The 16,336-nt window shown below is 47.9% G+C and overlaps 1 protein-coding gene across 1 annotated transcript in view; it reads right to left on the bottom strand.

Moving 5' to 3' along the window:
- Positions 1 to 13,189: 13,189 nt before the first annotated feature.
- Positions 13,190 to 16,336, bottom strand: part of BCL2L11 (BCL2 like 11) — a 20,589-nt gene continuing 17,442 nt past the window's right edge. The window contains exon 3 of the mRNA XM_085313450.1: positions 13,190 to 15,739. Within this exon, the coding sequence (XP_085169576.1) occupies positions 15,650 to 15,739 (90 nt within the window). The 3' untranslated portion in view covers positions 13,190 to 15,649. The remainder of the gene's footprint in view (positions 15,740 to 16,336) is intronic.

The raw sequence follows: 16,336 nt of genomic DNA, 5'->3' as shown, positions 1-16,336 counted from the left end.
ATAAAATGCATTTCTTTCCCCTGCTTTTACCATTTACCCTATCAGCATGCCTTTGTGCAGACTTCAGAAAAAAGTGATGACACAGGGAAGGCCTGGGAAATCCCATAATTATGTCTCATGTCTCAGTCTCAGGGAGCGACTTGAAACCTTTCCCTGCCCTCCCGGGACATCTTATCCATCTACTAATGATGCAAACTCAGGTTTCCAAGATAGGAGGCTATAAGGGTGTTAATTCTCTCTTATAGCAGGAGATTTAACACGTCTGCTCTGAAGTTTGCCTCGTCACAAGGAGAAAACTGCCCTACTGGGTAGCCTGCTGCAATGTAGCAATAGAGCATCACTTGATGTTCTGCCAGGGGCCAATTCTACTGACCACAGATCCAACCCCCTGTTGGGAAGTCCACCTGTATTGGCTCCCAAGATCACTTCCCAAGGACAAGGAAATCCAATTTCTGCAGAGGGAAGCTTTTCTGGTAACCTGGCCATCATTAAAAGCCTCCTCAAGGTCCCAGTGGCCAGGTCCAGAGGGTACTGGAAGATGGTCTGAGCTGACTAGAGGATAAAATCACCCTTTATGTGGAGCCTCCTCAGCCCTGATTTTCAGGTCACACCTTTCCTCTGTGTTCCCCTGCTTCTGGGATGCATTTCTGGACAGAAGCTCCCATCAGAAGTATCCCAAACCAGAGCAAAATCCCCATTGGCTTGGGGGAGAAAAGTGAGAGGAAACACATGAGCCAGAGGGAGCTGCTATGCGTGCTGCTCGGTGCCTGCAGACCTTTGCCTAGCTCTGCCCTACTCATGTAGAAAGCAGCCCAAATAAACAGGCCAGGCCCCACTGCTGCCTGTGCCGCATCCAAGTATGAAATCCTGAGGGGTACTTTTCAGTGCAAGAATTTATAATCCTGTTTTCTACAAAACAGCAAGATCTCTCCCCTGCTTCTCATCTGTTCTCACTGCAACAGGTACAAAGAGCAGTAGATTTCTTCAAAACAGAGGGAGATTCCAGTTTGCTGACACAAGATGAAGCATCACGCTCAGATAGCTCTTGCAGTGTGTTTCTGTGCCTTTTGAAGGGATGACACTGGGTCACAAGACTGTCCCTTGTGCAAGAGGGCATTGCTGGCTCCCCTCATATTCTAACATGAGGAAGATAAAACCTTTCATTTCGTGCCAGAGAGCTGCATTAGGAGAAAACTGTTGGCATGGGCAAAGGAAGAAGCACTGCAGTGGACTTATTTTAAATGTTTTTTTTCCAAAGAGGCAGCGCTAGTGGCAAAACTCAACAGCAGAGATTTTGCCTYAGCATGGTAGCAGGGAAGCTGATAAGGCACAAGTCACGTTCTTTAGGTTTATATTTATGCTTTTACAGCTCTTTCTTTATTCTTCAGCTCAATCAGACAAAAATACCACTCCCCTGAGAGATGCAGCAAGCCAGAGCACCAGTGTAATAAATCCTATCAGCTACCAGAGGCCAGCCCAGAAATGGCAAAAAGTTCTACCTAGCTTTTACACCATTGTTATGATTCTATTATTTTATTTATTATCCTTTAAAAAATTTATTGGATTCTTCTCAAAAAGTATGTGCTTACCAGTCCAAAGAGAGAAATACAAACCAGCTGTATGCTTGGTGCAGTCCCTGCTGTGCCTTCCCTGTGTCTTAGAGCAACTGAAGACTCAACCATCTCTGCTGGCTCATCTCATTTATTTCCTCCTTCGATTTTCCCTGGCTGGGAGTTATTTCCAGCTAGCAGCAGGGTGGACATGCAGCGACTCAGGGTTTGGCTCGGCTCAGAGCTGCAGCCAAAATGCCACTGTTTAACAAGATTATCGCCCCTTGCCTTCATGTAGCAGCTAATTGCCTGCTCAGAAGTCACGCAGGGGTCCCCCAGCATCGTGCGCCTGGCAGCAGCCTGCCAGCGGGCTGGCTCCAGCCCTGCCTGCCGCAGCTCAGGGCACAGGACTGTTGACGTGTCTCGCTTACAAAGAGCTGCCAAGTGCCAGCTTAGGTGAGAAAACCAAGGTGCTGAGCTCTACCCGAGCCTGGGAGCAAAGCTGTCCGCATCCTTTCTCCTTTTCTCAGCGAAAATGCAGGATGACCATACGTTAATGGGGCTTCTTCAGGCCAAATTTCATGAGGTTGTTCAGGTCTGTGAGAGCTTTTTACTGCCCAAGTTTAAAGGGTTTTTGAGCTAGATCACGTGAGGAGCTACAGACTGCTTAACAGCTGCTTGCATCTGAGCCATTGCACAGGGTGAATGAACTGGCTGAAATGGGCATGGGCTGTTCCTCAGGGTTGTCCCTGGGGAAAGGAGGGGAAACGGGCTGAAAGCAAGAGAGAAAGGCACTTCGAAGCCTGCTGGGGAAAATAYGGGAGGGACAGTGTGTGAAAGGCTGAGAGATCGCAGGGGGGAGGATGAGGCGTGCTCCACCACGCAAGCCAAAGCAAAGCCTCCCCGGTTGCCACATGTGCTGGGTCCGTCGATGCCAGCGTGGAGTGGTCCCTTCTGCTGTGGGAGGAGGAGCTCGCTGCTATGGTTAGCAGAGGGATGAAGCTGCAGGTCAAAACAGGAACAACACATTTAATACCACACTAGGAGGACTTAATTCCCGAGCCTTGAGGAGAGGGGGACCAGCTAGGGCTGACGCAGGGATCTTAAGGCCAGGGACATGGGTRGTGCCATCAAGCCTGTATTTCCTCAGTACCACTGGAATCACATTACTTTACTGCATCGTAAATATGGCAAAGAGAAAAATCAACTTTGTGCTCTTGTAGCTGCAAAAAAAGACTGGAAAATACTGTTTCCAGAAGCGCAGAAAGGCGAGCAAACCAAACCCAGCGTTTCTTTTATTTTGCAATGAAAAGGGGTCCGAGATGGGGTAGATCTGTTCCCTCAGGACATGCATCCTCTCCCCCCAGCCCAGGCCAGGCAAGGAGCAGGGTTCGTCCAAGGCTCTCGGCTGCTCCCGGCCGGCTGCACTCGCGCGGAGCCAGGCCAGCCCTGACAGCTCCGCATGCCGCTGCACGGTAGATGAATAGGGAGAATCTTTTGGCTCGCGACGTGGGGCCGTTATTTATGCTCGTCAGCAGATTTAGCATTCAATTTGCCTTCTGGAGCCTTTCCGGCTGCTCCGCTGGGAGTAAGGTTATCTCACTCAATGGCCTGGATTTCTTATCCCCCACYATTAATTAGTTTTGCTCCTTGGATAATGCATCGCAATCTGGTAATCTGAGGCTTCCCAGCAAGGCTTGCTGACAAGCTGACATGTAGTTAATGCAAGCACCATGCAGAAGGTTTGACATTGCTATTTAAAAAAAAGAGATAATAATTAAAGAAGCCCCCCTTCTTTTTTCTTCTCATTTTCCTCTGATTAGTTCCTCCAGAGGGACTAGGACAGACAGGGGGTTGAAAAGGAAATTAGTCTCTTGTAAAAATTGCCTGTTGTGTCTCATCCGAGTGCCGCCTGTCCCCCTAAATCAAGTGCAGACCCATTCGTCCTCTTAATTAAATTGCCTTTCCCAGAGGCGACKCCTTCTCCGTGGTGGTGTTTTACAAGCCCAGGGCTCCCTGTAATGGCCATTCCCAGCCCTGGAGGCCCAGCGCCAGCTCCCAGCTTTGTAGTAGCCCTGTGAAACCTTGGGGACTGGGGAACAGGATGTTGTCTTGCAGTGGCAAAAGGCATCCTGCTCAAAAAAGAAATCAAGTTTAGACTTCTTTCCTCCACCCCCCTTCCAAAACTGACAAATCTGACTTGTCAGATGCAAGTTCAACTCATGGACAATCTGCTAAAGACAGATAATTGCTATAGTAACTGCTGCATTGCACTACTTACATGCAAACACTTTCTTCCCGGGACCAGGAGTTTTGCTGAAAATCTTTTCCTTGCTTTATTTCTCTATCGATTGCTTAATTGAACAGAAAATCTCCACTTTGAGCAGATTGTTAACTGCAAAATCTGCCACTGTTTGCAACTACCTGAGGGCATGTGACAACAAGTTAAAACAAAAGTTACTTGTTTTTGTTTTTGTTTTTCTTTTTAAACACAGATTTCCTTTGCATGCAGAGAGACAAGAGCAGGGTGCAAAGAGCATAGAGTGACTCAGATTTATCAGCTTTCTCGCTCCCTGACAGCCCTGTTTTYTTTCCTTTTCTTTCTTTTCCAAGAACCAACAAAACTGTGGCAGGAAGTTTTATRTCTTTTATTTATAGGAGAAAAGTAGAGTGCACTTTACAGCTGACTCAGAGCATCTGCCACATACCTCACTGCAGAGCCGCAGTGGGTGAGAGGAAAGCCCTTGMTTCTTTTTCTTTACTTTATATATAAATATATTTATTTATTTATTTATCACTGCTGTGAGTAGCCTGGCTGCAGTTTAGGGCTGCTGTGAGGTTTATGCATGGCAGCAGTGATGAGTGCTAGACAGCCATAGCTCACGCGGTCTCGGAGCCGCCAGCATCTGGCCGATGGTTTACGACTCCCCGACTGCATCACGCGTCGGTATGTTCAGCAGACACCAAAATTTACTGCCGTCATTCCCAAAAAGACACACACATGCTTTCAGCAGGCTGAGCCGGCCGCCAGTGGTGCCCATTTGGCMGTCCCGTTTCGGCCAGGAGTTGGCTTACTGTGCCACATCCAGCAACGTGTAGTCAATGGGTGGCAAAACACTGCTGGTGAGGTATTAAGGRGTAAAAGTGCCCCTGATCAATTCTTCATGCTAAGAGGTCTCAAGAAAGCTGCAAGGCAAATAAAAAATATCAATTTTTTGCCTAAAAAATCTCATAATTAGGGGGAATGTCTCTTACTATATTTTTACTGTTGGGTTTGGCCATAGTGAAATCACTTGAGCTTTTGCAGGCCAGGAGAAAAGGTTTCCACCGACTTCTGGACAGAGATCTGGACCTTTCATTGAAACCAAGCAGGTTGTCCAGAGAAAACAGCAYGCAGTCTCTGTGGGGAGATGCAGTTTTGTTTAGGCAGAGCGTGCTACTACACACGGTGTTCTGCAGCCTTTCAKGATTTGAAGGTGATTTTTCTGAATGATGAAGATGATGTTTCAATGCTATATGTTAGGAGTATGCATTTTTCTCATGAGAAATGGGTAAAGGATGTTTTACCAAGCTCCTTCTGCATTTCAGGGCAGACTCGCCCTRATGAAGCCCCTCCATGCATAGCCCTTCTCTTGGGCCACCTCTGGCCTCCATGCTGCAGTGTGCCCCCACAGCAAGCTGAGAGGAGGTCTGTGTTTTGGGTGCTTTCATCTTGCATCATCTTTCTCGGGAACATGGAGAAAATCTTGTGGTTGAAGAATACTTAAACCTGGCAACCTCCTTCCACTTGGAGGGAGCCCTGCTAGTGAAACGCTCCCTCCATGGGATTTTCCGTMACTAAATCCAGCCGCTGCCCACCTGCTTTGCCCCTGGGGCACTTCAAGCATGATGCCTTCCTAGATGTCATAAAAAATTTGAAGAAACACCTTTTCCCAGTTTTCCACGTTATAGCCCCGTTAATTCGCAGGGTGCCTTAAAAACACACTCCACAAATTTAGGATTTATGGCTTGCTCCAAAATCCACTTACAGACTGTCCCAGCAGGCAAACTGGAAGCTCCTGGCAGTTTGGAGACTCATGATATAAGATGGACAAATGAGTGCGGGTTCAGTGAAATAAATCACGTGAGTTCAGGGCAGTGGTGCCGCTCGGCAAGCCGCAGAACCTCACRACCGGGAAATGTCTCCTGTAACGCTGTTTTTCCCATGGTGGCCATAAAATGGAAATGCCTCTGTTCATATTTCAGTGTTAGTGTCAATACAGAGCGCTCTGAGCCCATGTCATGGCGAAGCACTGAATTACTGGTTGCCCTTCTGCCGTGGTAATCGCCGCAGTTTAAAACGAGCAGGAAGTCCGACCTCTGGAGAGATGTGAAAGACGGGCAGGAAAATTGTCTGAGCCTCAATTTATTTATTGACGGTTGCACCAGAGGGTAAAAAGCTTTATGTTTTAACGCTTGCTCTTCGGGCATACGTTAAAGCTTTGTGCTTGGGTCGTGCTCTGATTTTGACGCGGTGAAGCGAGAGTCCCTCTCGCAGCTGGGCGCGAAGCCTTCAGAGCAGGTTGGCTTTGCTTGGCCTCCTGCCGCTTTTGCAGAAGGGGCTTGTGAAAAGGCCTTTCACGAGCTTTGACTCCTTGTCTTCTACTGGGTTGTTGGTTTTTGCCCCTAAAATGCTTGGTGACACTTCAGATTCCCCCCAGGAACTTGTGTTGAAAATGCCAACGTGTCGAGTGCGAAGCGAAGGTGCCGTAACCATTCTCAGCGCCCAGCGAGGTCAGGGCTGCTGCCCAGCTGCCTCTAGAGCAACCAAATGTTTTTCTTGCCTTCAGCGCCGTGACTCACCCGAAGCAAAGCCGTGACTTGGGGGTGACTAAGAGCTGAATCCCACGTTAGTGACAGCTTTCAGCTGAACRGGGGCGGCAGGACCGTGGCCGCCTGGCCGCTTTGGCCTGCCTTGCTATGGCTAGTTCTCTCTCTGTGCTCCCATCGGAAGGGATGGAGGGGTCTGAGTCCCAGCGAGACGGTGAGGGTCAGGCCAAGGAGTGGTCCTGGTGCAGGGGAAAAGCTCGACAGCCTTTCTGACCAAGCTCAAGGGGCAGCCCGCAGCTTTATTCCCTTGCTGGGGGCTGGCAGGACGTTTCGTAGTGGCTCTGAGGGCATTAGCAACCAGAACAGCGATTTCTTCCCATGCCCTTAGGGACGYCGCTCTCTGCGCTGGCTCTCAGAGGCACAGGACTCTCCTCTCCTCTTCTCCTCCCAGAGAAAAGCTGCATTTGCACCACCATCCCCCGCCAAGAAAAAATCSAGCTGCAGGACTACAGAAATGGGAAACGCTACGCGACTGGAGGGTTGCAGCCAAATCACCGCTTCACCTCTTGCGTGCAGCTCTTGCAGAAGCGAGAGCCGGAAGATAAGATGGGAATGAAAACACGGCGCATGAGTCTGTTTTGGAAAACACAGGTGCCGAAAGTAAACAGAGACGCTCTTGTCTGCTGTCTAGACACAGCGTAGTAACTCCGAGGGCTCGCGGCGAACTTCCTTGAATGATTCCTATTCATGAACTTAATATTCATGGCCGGCATTTACTGAGTGTCTGGGCCTGAAAGAGGASAAACTGGCTGGACGGGTACAGCAAGCAGCCGGCTCCGCACGCTTTGCTACAGGGTGTGTATTCGGCCACATGAACCATTGATATTTCTATGCAAACATGATCTTGGATTAACTCTGATCCTTGTAGCCCGAYACCAAAAAAGGAATTCCTGTAAAAGCTGCTGAAATTGGGAAAACATTGCATTTTCTGCAGGGATTAGACGTTTGGCCTTAAGGATTTAAAAGCAATATCTTAGTCTATATTTCAGGGGCATATTCCAAAATGAAACGACAGACTAATTGCTGAGATTGAGCAGCAAGATAGGGCACCTGGGGGCGAAGCTGTGTTGAAAAGGGCCCAGCAGGGATGGCAAAGGTCACCCTCCGATTGGGATCTTGCCTTCACGCGCCAGTTGCTCAAACGGCAAAGGGGACCTTTGGCATTGCCCGGGGGGGGGGGGGGTTGAGGCAGGCATGCAGGGCTCGTCGCGTGGTCCCCAGAGGCTCTGACCTGTGGTGGGACCCCTCTATGCTCCAGTCTGGTCTGGCGGGGAGATTTCAGTGGTGGAGGTGCCAGGAACCTCCAGGYCCTGTTGAGAGAGGCATCCTGAGACCTTCGGGTCCCCGTGTGATGCTGAGAGAGGCTGTCGGGAGCTGATACCCAGCCCTTGGGACAGCACCACTTGACAGCATAAACCCGTCCCCCAAAACAGTGGTCACGGGAACAGCTTTTTCCCACCCGAGCAGAGGCTTGCTGAGCCAAGGAAGAAAACCCAGCGGCTCTTGTCCGCAGTCTAGTGTGTTAACTACAATCTCAATAAAACCGCTTTTCTTCCTTTTTCTAAATAAAAAAAAGAACTTGTTTTTTGTGCCATCCGTTGTTCTCCTTCGATGATTCTGCCTGATTTATGGATCTTTACCATCACTTCTTATCTACTCTTTTTTATGCTAAAAGTCGTATTTGAGCGATYGCAATAGAATATTGTTCCAAATCTCTGTTGATACTATCAGTTATCTGCCATCTATTATCTGTGGTGAAACAAAAGGAAAAAAGAGTAAGTGCGTGGGTATAAAATATGCGGCTAAAAGCTATCCATCCTCCCTCTTCTGTCGGTGCTTACCGTGAAATATAGTTGGCCGTAAAACATTGGGAAAGGCTTCGAATTTGGGGCAGCAAAGGGAAGAGAGGAAGGACGCGACCTTCCGGGGCAGAAGTGCAGGCGGGATGGGAGGAAAAGGACCAAAATGGGAGACCTCGTGGCCACAGCATCCGGGGGGATGGAGTGGTGGCTTGCGCCGCCCCTTCTGCTGCCCAGCGCCCAGCCAAGAGGGATTTCCAGCCACGGCTCTTCTCCTCTGAAGTGCTGGCAAGGCCAGGTCTTCGCTCAAGGGTGCCCAAGTGCAGAGCTCCAAAGAGAAGGACGCGCAGGGCTTATTCTCTCCGTCCTGCGAGAAACACCCGGGCGCCGAAGCCTGGGGCCCGTAGCCGGCTGGAGTGGGCTCGCGACGGGAGGGAACAGCTGACCCCSAAGTATTGCCGAGCTCTTGGGGAAATGAGGGAGCTTCGAGGAAAACGCAGCTTCTTGGTTCGCTCTGTCTGCGTGCCCGTGACGGGCGCGAGCCCCAGCCCCGCTCGGCATCGCAGCGCTAAGCGATTCCTTGAAACGCCCGCAAGCCTCTTTCTTTATGGCATTTTCACGTACTGAAAAACCCTCAGTGAGTCATTTTTTTTCAGGCCAGGATGACCACACACTTGGGAGCGCTCTTTTTTCCACCGCTCCCTTGCTCGAGCGCCACGGACGGCTTTCTGCCGGGAGTGGAGGGACGGAGTGGCGGAAAGCCTGGCACAGTGGGGCCGTGGGCCCCAGGCGTGGGCACAATAGCTGGGGAGGAGCGACACCACGGCCAGAGCCCCCRCCGCTGCTCTTCCCGGCGCTCCTGGGACTGCAGACCAGGAAAGGCTCTTTTCTTTCTCTTTTTTTCCCCCCCCTTCTTTCTTTCTTTTTCCCCTTTGTTTTGGAAGAAAACAAAAGGCAGAACCTGGAGTACCGGATGGGRGAGGCAGGGCTGGACCCTCACTAGGTGCCCAACATCTGCTCTTCTTCAGCGAGTGATGACTCRGTAGCTGGCTCACCCAGGCACACTGGTTCCCTCCATCCAGACACTCGGTTGCTCACTCACCCTTCTTACCAAGTTGCTCTGGTTTGGTTTGACAGCTATTTTTTCCCAATAGGAACCCACCAATGAGAGAGACCCAGCACCACAGTAYGGGAGCAATGGGTCCAGCACAGGTCCCTGAGGGCTTGCAGGCCACTTGCCATAGGGCAGGGGATATCTGGCTATTGAAACCTGCCATCTCGTTCCCCCAAAATGTATCGGGGAACATGCCATGGCTGAAAGTCTCCTGAAATGCCTTCATTTCTGACCTGGGGTTTGATCTCCTATTGCGTGTGCTGGCTCCACTGCACCCAGCATCTCCTAGGAGCCCAGCGATGCCCAATGTTTGTCCCAGCATGGCTGCGTCCTTTGGGAATCCTGACTCTGCAAGGACAAACCCTGTCCCCTGGGCTCTCATCATGTGTTCACATGGCATTGGTCAATGTCACCGCTATTAAAAGCAGACCCCGGCATGGGTGAGGGGCTGCTGGGGATGATTCACAAGCATGGCCTGGCGTTTTAATGCCATGTTTAATCGCTTGCACATGTCCCATAAGTCACACATATTTGCAATAGTAAATAAACTACAAAATTACCGTCTTAGAAAGCCTACCTCTTTCTGTACAGCAGCAGATGGTAGCAATTAGCGGCTGGGCTGCGTTAGTGGGCAGTTTGCTTCTGCAGTAGGTGTCTCCTCCTCAGTCTGACAGACCTTCTTCCACGACTAGACCCACCAATATAACCAGCTTATGCTGAGTTTGGACACACAGACCAACAGCTCAGTAGCTTTGGAGATTACGAGAAAAAATTGTGAAAATCTGTGCTGCGACCATGTTTTTCCCCCCACAGGGAGCCAATCAGACATACCTGGCAAATGGGGCCTCAGAAGTCCTAATTACGAGTGTCTGCGGCTCCCCCAGACCTTCAAAAAATGGGACGGTCTGGATGGACATCACTGATCTCTCTGCTTCTCCTCTGGCTTTCCCGCGGGGCGGTGGGTTCCCATGAGGGCCCTCCCCACTCCCCACGGCAGCCCCCGTGTGGGTACCCCACAGTTTCCTTGCCGGTTACAACCCCCATTCTGCRCATTGCGTGGCCAATTCTCACCATTACCTGTAAGCCAGGGATAATTTTTATGAGCAGACTTATGTTTGATTAAAAAGAAAAGAAAAGAAAAAGCCTTGCAGAACTTCTCAAACTACCCATTTAGGAATCCTAGACAACCTGAAAAAGATCAATCCCTGTAAAATCTTATTAATTTAAGGACGAGGGGGCTCATACCCTACTTGCTTTATGCAGGGTTGATGTCTAATCACTAAGAATTGCCTTGCAAAAAAGACTTCTGGATAAAACGAACGTGARGCCAGCATGCCGCTGCTGCAGCCTGTGGTGCTGGTAGGCTCCTGGCTATTGAGATGTCCTAATCCCTCCGCTAAAACGAAACAATCAATGAGGACAGCGAGAATCCTTAAGGAGGTGCCTGTTGGCTTGATTCAAGCCAGTCCATACTTGTCACTTGATGTGGTTTGAGGAGTTTGGTGGAGGAAGTAAGTTGCCATGTCTCACTAGAGGCCAGATWTGTGGATATTCGGTTGGGCTACATGCAGACATTTCTGCCCACAAGCTTTCCTTGCCAGGAAACTCACACTGTGAATGTCTGGTTTTGGATGCACTGTGGTGTCCTTCCCCAGCTGGGAAGAGAAGCCGGTAGCTTTCCCGGCAAGACACATGGACACGAGCATCGCGCTTARGGTTGCCCAGTGCCGGCCGGCTAAGGCAGCTGGGGACGCACAGCACGAGGCAGTGYGCGGGGATTTTCTGGGCTCTTTGCATCCCCTCAACTTCTGAATTTATTACTTCCACCAGCAGCCTGTTTCACAAAGTGGTCCTTCTTGGCATCTGAGGTCCCCTCCGACACCTGGTGATGGCTGAGCTGGGCACTCCAGATGAGCATGCTCTGCAGCCTATGCCAGCAGCAAATGTGGGACAGGGTCTTCATCCTCACCATAATGTCCATTAATGTCCATTTTGACTTTGATGTAAGCAAAGAAAAGCTCAGCTCTTCACCACGCTGCAGTGTGGACTATGGCTGCGATACAATAAACGTGGAGGTGAACGTTTCCCCCCAGCTGCAGCATGCTGGAAGCCCTCTGCCAGCAGCTCCAAGCCCGGCTTTTGCAACCTCCCTCTTTGTGGCAAACAGCCCGCGTCCGCCGGGGCAGCCTGTCCCGGAAACACCCGTCGGGACACGATGACAGACAAGGCAACTCAGCGCGACAAATAATAGTTGAAAGTTTTATTCATATAAAACCTCATATTAAGAACATAAAAAGATTGCATCTTAAAAAGAAAAAAAATTCTGCAATTATTTACAGCAGTATTGCACAAGTAAAGTGGCAATTACCCTGTCCAAAATTCATCAGTGCAAAACACAAGTAAGCCAGGGAAATTGCGATAAAAATGCTACATATGCTGGGTCCTATGAAACAGGTTAGTGATTAATCAGTACAACTTCAGTGTGCATTTTGGTTTGAACCCAATGTTAAAGCTGGTCCAGAAAAAAGTGGCCAGGACAATATGTTTTTGAAAGGGGATGACAAAAAAACAAAAAAAAAAAACCAAACAAACAAACAAAAAAAAAAACAGGAAATCAGGGACATGTAGAAAGCAGACTTTAAATTTCAGTAATGCTTAAATCTCTTCCATGCCTAAATGGCTCCTGGAAAACCAGACTTAGGCACTTTCAAAGATAAAAATCTCATTATCTAAACCATATTGACTGCACTGAAATTAGAAGACAGTGCTTTGAAAGTCAATTAGTTACTTACATACCAGAAAAACTCGGGGAYGGGAAGGAGAGAAGGGGGAGGGAACTTAAATACGCAGAAAATAAATATACAACATTTCTAAAAGTTACAGCATTATGGAACAGTAGAGTGCATTAATTACACAGGGAAAAAAAAGAATCTACAGTATTTACTGAGTTCAATTCTAAAAAAAAAAAAGTTTAGAAAAAAGAGTAATTTTTTTTTACTTATTTATAAAGCTGTACAAAACTTACAAGAGAAAAAGGAAAGGAAATACATTGCACACAGATATTTGGCTCAGATGATGAGAATAATATGGTGTCCTACTCTAATAAATATTCAAATATTTACAGTTATCAAAAGAAGAGAAGCACAATGCATGGTATGAGATTCTCTAAGAATGAATCTGGTTTCTCCACAACCAAAGAGAATTCTTCATCAAATCATTTTGGCAGGACAGGGAAAACGCAGGTGATGTGGACTTAAAAAGAAACAGCCCAATTAGCCAGCTAAAAAAGGTGGGGTTTTTTGTTTTGTTTTGTTTTTTAAAAACCTCACAACTCTTCAGAGTGGTAGGGGGGAGATTTTGAAGGCATAAAGCCTGTTTTTAGGGGCTGCTTTTCTCACAACTGCCTTTCGGCAGGGAAGGCTTCCAGGTGAGTGCAGAATGCCAATATCCATCTTTTTTTCTCCAACTATTCATATAATTAATTATTATTAWTTTTTTTTTCTGAAGTCAATCATTCGTTACTGTAGCCTGCCGCCAGGGCCCGGCAACAAGCCCCGCGAGGTCAGCCCACAAGAGTGGCCCCCCACCGGCTCTTTGGCTGGACGGGGTTTGGAGGACGGGATAAAGTGCTCCGCGTCCCGGCGGTACGGCGAGGACGCGTTTCTTTGGTGTGCTCACGGGAGACATTCTCGTTGGCGAGTTGCAATACGCCATCTGCAATACATTTGCCACAGAAATTAAGGGCGCCCACAATGCTCTGAGTCTGCAAGCCCCCAAAATGCATGTTTTTAGCCTCTGATGCTGTGTGCGGAGGTACCCGTTGTGGCTCAATGGAGAAAAAACTCATTTTTCTTACCCCTCCTTTTTTTTTTTTTTTTTTTTTTTTTTTTTAATTAAACACAACTCCACGAACATATGCCCATAGAAAACACCAAAAGACTGGCTTGACCATGACTGGAGCAGCACAGCTCTCTGAGCACATGTCACAAGCCAAAATCAACACAATTATGGCAGCAAGAACCTGCCCTATCCTGTAGCCCTTCTGATTCTCAAACTCCAGCCAAGGTCACCAGCTGTTTTCCACACCAATCTCTTTCCCCTCTAGATATCTTCTGCAACCCAGGCCAACTCCTGGGATAGATGATCATCTTGCAGAACCCAAAAAACACTATTCCTTAATCCTTCAAACRAGGGCAAGGAACACAGCCACACAAATCAGCTAACAGGTCTTCTGCCTACGGGACAGGCACAAGTAGCCAGTGCATAGAGATCAGATTGTATGGTTTTATCCACTGTTAAAAATACTACCAATAATACAATGGCACTCAGAATAGTTTTTCCCTGTATTGCAACACAGTAGAAAAACTGCTACCACAGTTTGGGGTCAGGGTGTAGGTTGATTTTTTTTTTTTAATTCCCTTCTCCTTCTATGGTGCTGGTGAAACCAGAAATAGAACTGGGGGATTTGGAAGCTGGTATTAGGAAATGGGAACCACCTGCACCAGCCAGAGGAAAGTGGACAGTTTTGAAGGCAGACAAGACATTTGTGCATAGATACAGAGGCTGTAGAAGCAACTGCGCATTTGAAAAGCACCTGCTGCACAGAAGCCTACTGCATGTTCAAGATAAACCAAAGAGCCAAGGTGGGCCTCCATCAACAGGGAACGGGAACTACCTGCTCAACAGACGCGAGAAGACAAACCTGCTTCTTCCAATGCTGTTTTGTGCCTCGTGTGGAGCTTCTGAACCATATTTTATGGCCAAAGGGTCTCTGGATGGTACAGCGCAAGCCACGTGACCCCTGGGACACACAGTGCACCATCCTGGGACAACATCATTCAGGAAACACTTTCCAGGGAAGACCATGATTTGGAAGAAGTTAGTCTGACACATGGCTTCTGTGGACAACAACTCCCGAAACCAGTCTGTAGGGAGTCTCACATTGTCCTGATGTGGCTCTCGAAGAGGGTCACCTTGAACAGCAGTAGCCTGCGACGCATGAGAAGACTCAACGCTCCACCGCGCAGGGATGCGACGAGTGCCCTGAAGGATTTGTACCATTTTAAAAGAGCACACTGAAGTCCCGCCACGCACAGCAATATCTTTCAAAGTTGGCAAAAGATTTGTTCCAGCAGGATCTCAAAGCATGAACTCTGGGGATCTTCAAACCACCAATACTGTGTTGTTTGTCCCCGTGCTGCTCCACACCTGCCCCAGGCTGGTCTCTCCTGTCACCCTGGACATGTCCTAACACAAAGACAATCACAGAAAAAAAATCTAAAATGTTAAAAAACCCTCGGTTTAACAGTAACGTGCTAACCATAGTTGAAAACAGTTCCTGAAGTTATGCAGCAGGACCCTTCATCTCTGGGCGCAGAACTGCAGGGTTTGGGTATCTGTTTTAACCTACTTCCAAGAATGCTTTATTGCTGCATTATCCAAAGTGATCAACATTATATATTATATATAATATACAATACATAAGTGTGTTCATACACACACTTCATCGAAAGAACTTCTAAAAAGGCAATCTGGTGGATTGTTTTTTTGTTTGGTTTGGTTGTGATTTTTTGGACCCTGGTGTCTGACAGCTAAATATGGAATTTCAGCATTAAAAGAAAAAAAAAGAAAGAAAAACAGTCAGCAGGAAATAGGTTATTTGCATGATGCAAATATGGTTAGATTTAGGACTACATTAGCTATTTACAGATAAAAGAAGTGCTGATTTAAATCCCTCTCCCCTTCTCCAGCAGCGTCCTCCTGGCGGGCAAACACTCAGAAGAGAAAGGGAGATGGCTGGTTCCCAGCATGTCCCCTCCCTGCTAAGGGGAAGGGAAGGGGCTGCAAGTCTGTACAGTAACGTTTGTAATACAAACTAAGGCAGCTCTGCAGATCAGCTGGCTCAGTTTTTTCCACTGCAGAGTAGATCCAAGATGAGTCTATGGGTTTCCAGGAATGACAGAAAAATTAATTCAATATTTGTTGAGCATTTTCTCTGAGATCAATCTTTAAAAAAAAATATTTGAGAGAAACATAGTAAACACCACTCTCAGACGAAATCCTGCCTCAGAGAGTCCCAATAGKTCCACTGGCAAGGCATGCGCCTCCGGTGCCTCCCAACAGCAGACAAATGTTGGCAGTCCACGTATGTGGTTTCCACTGATGGAGACCATGGTGCCTTCYGGATGTCCTTTAAGAAAGGAAGGTTTCTGAAGTGCCTGTTTAGGGCACAGAAAAGACCTGCCACTAGTTGTCCTTCACTGATYTTCTGCACAAGTAGACAAGTCTCTAGGTCTTGCAAGCAAAGTGTCCGGCACTCACTGCATCCTCCAAATGAGGCGGATGATGTAATGTAGAAGGCGTAAAATGACAATCTGGGGGTTTCCCGCACGATTATCCAAGAAACCCTAAAAAAAATGAAAGAGAGAAAATGAATTTCAGACTTGCAGTCCCTCGTGTGATGCCATATGGACAACATGGAGAGGCAAAACCCAGATTTGGTACCTTCCACTTTGCAATTCTAGTAACAATTCCGGTATTGTGGGGATGATGAAAAGAGGACATGTCATAACAGAGCTTTTATTGAGGAAAGATGACATATTATCACATAAACTTGCTAATATGATTTCTGGTTTTGGACTTGATTGGATAGAAAAACACCACAGCTTCTAGTTTAGAGAGACACAAGACACGCATGGTTATTAAGGAGAGGGGACTGCAAATCTCTACTTTCAACAAYGCAGTTGAACATCTGCATCTCTTGAAAGCTGCATGGCCCACCTAAACGGTAATGTTTTCTCCAACACTTACGAGGCACACAGCTCGTGGTCCTGGTAAAGAAGGAAACAAAAGTAGGGAAAGGCAACAGGGTATTCTCCACATCTGTCTACACTCTCAGCCGCAGACCGTGATTTTTCTCGTGCGAGTTACAGGATTACTTTGGTTTTCACCCTCCAAACTCGAGATTTCTTTTGAATGGGGACAGGGAAACACAAATAGGTTCC

Source organism: Rhea americana, unplaced genomic scaffold (assembly GCF_003343005.1).
Source record: "Rhea americana isolate MKP2758 unplaced genomic scaffold, rheAme1 scaffold_386, whole genome shotgun sequence".
NCBI classification, from domain to species: Eukaryota; Metazoa; Chordata; class Aves; order Rheiformes; family Rheidae; genus Rhea; species Rhea americana.
Note: the sequence above shows the minus strand (reverse complement) of the source record. Positions and strands in the feature narration are given on the sequence as shown.